This window comes from Oncorhynchus clarkii, chromosome 5 (assembly GCF_045791955.1).
Source record: "Oncorhynchus clarkii lewisi isolate Uvic-CL-2024 chromosome 5, UVic_Ocla_1.0, whole genome shotgun sequence".
Classification (NCBI taxonomy): domain Eukaryota; kingdom Metazoa; phylum Chordata; class Actinopteri; order Salmoniformes; family Salmonidae; genus Oncorhynchus; species Oncorhynchus clarkii.
Window position 1 is genome coordinate 24,695,558 of NC_092151.1, and position 6,257 is coordinate 24,701,814.

Sequence of the window (6,257 nt, forward strand, 5' to 3'; positions counted from 1 at the left end):
TCATAGATGTTTTTTTAAATACTCTTCTCAATGGTTGTTAAGACTCAGTTTTCGGGCCTCCCGGGTAGCGCAGTGGTTGTACTGCAGCGCCAGCTGTGCCACCAGAGACCCTGGGTTCGCGCCCAGGCTCTGCCGTAACCGGCCGTGACCGGGAGGTCCGTAGGGCGACTCACAATTGGCCTAGCGTCGTAGGGATATCCTTGTCTCATCGCGCACCAACAACTCCTGTGGTGGGCCGGGAGCAGTTGGGTTGTGTATCGGAGGACGCATTGACTTTCAACCTTCGTCTCTCCTGAGCCCGTACGATGAGACAAGATAGTAGCTACTAAAAAACATTGGGGAGAAAAAGGGGTAATTTTTTTTAAAAAGACTCCGTTTTTTGAGAATGAATGTCTAAAGATAATATATGTCTAAAGTAAGTGTTGAGCCAGACCTGAACAATGGTGTTTAATGTATGTTCCTTGGTCATCTGTTGTCGTCGCATATTCTCGGTGCACCCTAGCAAACAACTTCTGAATTTGCTCAGAAGCATTATGACAAATGTTACAATATGATCCGCACTGCCATCATGGGGTCAAGTATTGAACTGCATTAACATCAAACCTCAGGACATCTATGAACAAGGCAAAGTTGAAAACAAACAGGTAATCAGTAACAATCATGTAACAATATCACGGTGTTGTTCTGTAACAATACATGGGGGGTAGAGGTTCAAGTTCATCTGACAAAACATGGGAGCACTATCTCACAGAAAAGCATCAAAATATGTTCACAAACTCAAGTGCAGTCCCTGATTTAAATAGGTTTAGACGTTAGGTGGCCTTCCTTAAACAAACACAACATTTGGAATAGCTTAATTTAATAGCTTAAATTAAACTTAGAATAGAAAATGGAATTCACATCTTCTCTTTATTAAATAAAAGCAAATCAGCACCTATTCATCAATGACAGTCCATTAGGCTGCAGTGTGATTGAGACTGCAGTGGTTCCTATCGCTCCTCATGCCCAGTGTTTCCCAGTGGGGGCACTGACTCGAGGGCTATGCCCTCCCACCACCTGATTCAAGGACCACAACATGGCCGGGAGGCTGCTTCTGATGGGCCTCAGCTCAGGCAGACGGGAAACCCAGAATGGCTTGTTTTCCCCCGTCCCACATACTGGGTCCCCAATGGCCACTCCTGGCACCAGCTCAATGGTATCCAGATCGAGGCCAGTGGAGAGCGGAGTGTAGCCCACAGTTGAGCCACTTGGCTGGGTACCGCCTCGGAGCACATGCCTCTGTAGCTGGACACCATGGTGGAGACTTTTCTTCCGAGTCTTGCTGGGTAAAGCATGGTGGGTGTGGGCAGTCAGGGGGGTGATGGTGCCTCTGCGTGCCATGCTGTGATGGTCTTGATTGGGCCGGTGGGGGGCCCTGTTTTTGGGCCCTATTCTCTCCTTTGAGCGGTGTGAGGGCCGAGGCTCCAGGACCTCCACCTCGGGCCAGACATGGTGTTGTGGTAGTCTAGCGGGGTCCAGTCTCCTAGGGACTGGGACCTCTCGTGGTCTATGCCCCTGAAGTTGGGGTACAGAGAGGCTCTGGTACTGCTGGGCTGGTTCACTAGGGGTGAATAAGGGTTTGTAGGTCTTCAGAGGTGGTGGTAGGGCCTTGTGTGCGCTTGGTTGGGTCTGAGACTGTCTCCTCCTCTGGGCTTTATAGGTGGCTACAGTGAGGTAAGGTGAGGGTTGGACTTCCTCTGGTGCTATCTTCTCTGTCTTGTCTGGCTTCTCAGGTTCAGTTGAATCCACTATTATTTTTTTTGCTAGGACTGTTCTCTCTCTGTCTGGAGGCTCTGGCTTTGTAGGTGACTGGAGCTTGCTGTCCTGTCTACTGGGAGACTGGGGCTTGCTGTCCTGTCTACTGGGAGACTGGGGCTTGCTGTCCTGTCTACTGGGAGACTGGGGCTTGCTCTGTGTATCTGAGTCCCATGGATCAGCAGACTCTGCCAGGTGCAAATCCAACAACTTCTGCAGAGACACAAAACCACATCAGGTATCAGTGTGTATCATCAGATGTCATGCATGTGACGGTGCAAGCATGCTTGTGACATACATATGTGTGTTTATGCATGTGTGTATTGTTACCTGCAAAAGAGGTGTGTGTGAGCTCACACTGGTGTACCGGACAGGAACACAGCCCTAGGCCCATGAGTCGCTCTTACAGGGTTCAGGCTCTGTATCCTCCCCCCACAAAGTGGCACTCTCTCGCCCCTCACCCTCATCCCTCGCCAGGAACAGCCAGTCAGACATCTGCACCAGGCTTTCATAGGCCCGGGTTACTGTGAACGGCACCAGCTGGACAGACAGACAGAGACAGAGACAGAAGGAGAGAGAGAGATAATAATTTGTTTTAGATGTCAGGCACATGTGTGGGTTTCGACTGGTTAGGGGTTAGGGGCATAGAAAGGTCCTTCCAAATGACACCCTATTCCCTAAAAAATGATAAAGAAAAAATACTGTTAAATCACCAGGAATTTAGCAAAAAATGTGGTCAGCAATTCTGTTCCTGAGTATTTACATACATAAAAACATACAGGTTACTGCCAAGAAAATGGAAACACTTGAAGAAATAAGGGATACAAAGTATATTGAAAGTGGGTGCTTCCACACAGGTGTGGTTCCTGAGTTAATTAAGCAGTTAACATCCCATCATGCTTAGGGTCATGTATAAAAATTGGTTTGATGATCATGAAAACTATATAAACCATATGCCATGGCTGTCTCCATCATCAGATCTCAACCCAATTGAACACTTGGGTTGACACACATTCTGGGGCAGTGCCTGAGACAGTGTTTTTTTCCACCACCATCAAAAAAACACCAAATTATGGAAGAATGGTGTTGCACCCCTGCCAATAGAGTTCCAGCCACTTGTAGAATCTATGCCAAGGTATCATTTTTATTTAACCTTTATTTAATTAGGCAAGTCAGTTAAAAACAAATCCTTATTTACAATGACAGCCTAGGAACAGTGGGTTAACTGCTTGTTCATTGGCAGAATGACAAATGTCTACCTTGTCAGCTCAGGGATTTGATCAACCAACCTTTTGGTTACTAGCCCAACACTCTAAGCACTAGGCTACCTACCACCCTTTGAAGCTGTTGAATCGGTTCTGGCTCATGGTTGCCAAACACCCTATTAAGACACTTTATGTTGGTGTTTCCTTTATTTGGCAGTTACCTTTACATGATCGTGTCTCAATGTAATCAAGGTATGAAATTATTGATATTTTCAAATACTGTACGATCTCTTTTGGGCTTAGTTCTGGTCAATTTGCAGTGTACAAATTGTTACAATTATGTTCTGGCTCCCCGACCATTTGCTCCGACAAAAATCATCCTGCGGCTGAATCTCGTTGCCTACACCTGCCCCAAATAGTGTGCCACTGTCTGTGACAGCTACACACCTGTTTTTGCAGGTACACCTGATAGCACCTGTCCAACACTGCAGCCTCCAGCTCTCCCATGATCTCCGCCACCACCTCCTCCCCGTTGTCCTGTGTTGTCATGGTGACCCAGGCGGCTTCCGTGAGGCGACCTGGGACAATGTCCACTGTCTCCACATTCTGGACCGAGGCAGGGCGAGGAAGAGCAGGTGCCAGAACCAAACTGGCAGCACGACTCTTGTCACGAGATTTGGCCGCTGAGCGTGACATGATTCCGAGATGTTTTCTGCAGATGAACATTGATATTTATCAATTTGATACATACCGGTAGGTAATTGACTGAGGGTTCTGAATTCTATCATGAATTTGATCGTGGCACAATGACCTAGATTTGTAATAATGTTTAACATATCCACCCTGGGAGGAAACGGGTTGAGATTCTTTGAAAGCACTATATACGTGGAATGAAGTAGAATTACAATAATAATAATAACGATTATTATTATTGATTATAATTAAGATTGTTTATGTTGTGAGTGGTATCCTCCTAATAGCATTGAAGCATTCACAATGCTTGCCGACACAACTGTGCCAATGGTGAATGTCTTCTTGAGAAATAGTCAAAACAATTAAACATGCATTATGTGCCAGTGTCACAAAATAATTTGAACAACGCTCACCTCAAGAAAGTTCCATAAAATGCTTAGTTCTAGAACCCCATACTCATGATGTTCTCTCTTGCCTCGTCAACATTGTTTCCTTCACGTCCCTGGCGCGTGCGGTTGCTGGGCAACAGGCGTCTCTGCAATTGACGTAGCACAGGCTCCAAAAGTATTTTTCTCAGAGCAATAATAATGATAATTTATTCAACTTTTATAACGCTACTCATCACATAAATAATTTGAATGCGCTTTAAACATAACCAAAAAACAAGCACATTTTAAAACAACATTCATCAGATGGAAGGTCATGGGAGGGTCAGGAAAGTTCATGGCTTGAGTGGTCATCGGAGGAAGGAGGTCAAAGTAGGAGAGCAAGCAAATATGTTCTCTGAAACAAGCCAGGGGTAGGCAAGCAGCAAGGTGTCATCAAGGTCTCAAGCTGTTCTTGCCATCTGTATGGCTTCTCCATAGTAGGACTCCGTAGAAGTTAGAGCTCAGCAGTTTTTGAGGAATGATACAGACCAAATATAAGCCTAGGCAACACTACCACCGTGTGGCTGTCGCCTACCATTGAACGTCTGACTGACGTGATTCTTACATCTGCGTGAGTCCTGTGCGTTAATAAAATTATGCTGTCTCCTACCACTGACCGTGTAACTAAAATGTTGTCATACCAACGCCTTACTAAAGACTGTGTGACGCCTGCATGTTAAAAGTCATAAAGTGAATAGTTTATATTTATATCAATTACATCTCAACCATAAATGCTAGAACATTTTTGTTTTTTTCCCGTGCAAGCCAACATTCCAATGTAGCCACATCGCGCTGTAGTGTCGCCTACAGTTGGGGTATTTCCAGTTATGGCCTAGTAACGATTAGGTGCAATCTATAGGTAATCTGTTTTTCCCCCAACACCTCATGTTCTACGTTATTTTATCTCGCTGTATACAGATCTAAACATTGTTAGCAATTGTTACGGATACAGGTATCCTGTGTCTGTGTGTATCCTGTGTGTGTTTCTTTTCTCTCCTTCTTCCCTCACAGGTGAAAATCATCACTCCCCAATCAGTCAACAATCAACCCATCAATCAGAAGACACACCTCCTCCTGTTTCATACCCTATCACAGTTCCTTCCCCATGGTTTAAAACCCCCATCATTTGTTTGCTCTAGAGCTCAATCTTTGTAATGCCATGTTAGTAGATAGCTGTTCTTGATAGATTTCAGTAGCACAATCTCTTTGTAAATGCCATGTATGTAGAACTCGCTCTTTGTGTATTAATTAACCTCTTCTTTTGTTTGAGCACCTCCAAATCACTTTGTCATCTCCTGTGAGTATTGTTTTTGCTTATGGTGTTTGCTGGTGGGAAAAGGGGAAACCAAGACAAGTCGCCCATGGGCATACACTACCCGTAGGTAAACTTTGTTAAAACACACTAGTTAGAACTGGGCGGACCACCCACTGTATTTTTGGTTAGTTAGTTAGCTGTTGTTGAAATAGGCTAGTCTAGCTTAGGGGTGTTTTGAATACTTATTGTTTCTTTCCTTGGGTCCAGCTCAGCCCCTTTTCCTGCTCCCCCCCCCCATTACCGTGTGTTTATAATAAACCCTGAGTTTGACGGTATTATTTCGGTTGTCGTGGTTATTTCGTTCACTTTTACTTTGTCACTATAATTTACATGAGTTATGTTACGGGTCTCACTACCATCCCCCCTAGACTGTCGGGCCAAAAGAGATTCGTAACATAAGTGGGGGCTCATCCGGGATTTGAACCCGGGACCTCTCGCACCCCAAGCGAGAATCATACCCCTAGACCCCATACCCCTAGTTAACGGAACCTGCCAGTACCAATTTCCTATCCAAGCTCTTCAAGCAGGTGTTAAAATGCTTATCCATTTCGCATCGTGTGTCAAGCGCCTATCACCCAGAGTCTCAGGGTGCGCTTGAAAGATGGCATCAGACACTGAAGTCTATGCTACGTAAATATTGTTTGGAATCTGAGAAAGATTGGGATGAGGGAGTTCCTCTAGTTTTGTTTGCTGCTCGTGAAACTGTGCAGGGTTCCCTAGGTTTCAGCCCGGCTGAACTAGTGTTTGGTCACACAGTAAGAGGACCAATGAAAGTCCTTAAAGAACAGTTCTTGTCCCAAGAGTTGTGTACCAGAGATGAAA

The 6,257-nt window shown here is 45.2% G+C and overlaps 1 protein-coding gene across 1 annotated transcript; it reads right to left on the reverse strand.

The window, feature by feature from the left end:
* Positions 1-2,178: 2,178 nt before the first annotated feature.
* LOC139409661 (uncharacterized protein C2orf81 homolog) lies at positions 2,179-3,695 on the reverse strand. The gene is made up of 2 exons (XM_071155079.1): positions 3,447-3,695; positions 2,179-2,334 (listed from the first exon to the last, which is right to left on the reverse strand). The coding sequence occupies exons 1-2, from the start codon at positions 3,693-3,695 to the stop codon at positions 2,179-2,181; spliced, it is 405 nt and encodes a 134-aa protein (XP_071011180.1).
* Positions 3,696-6,257: the final 2,562 nt, after the last annotated feature.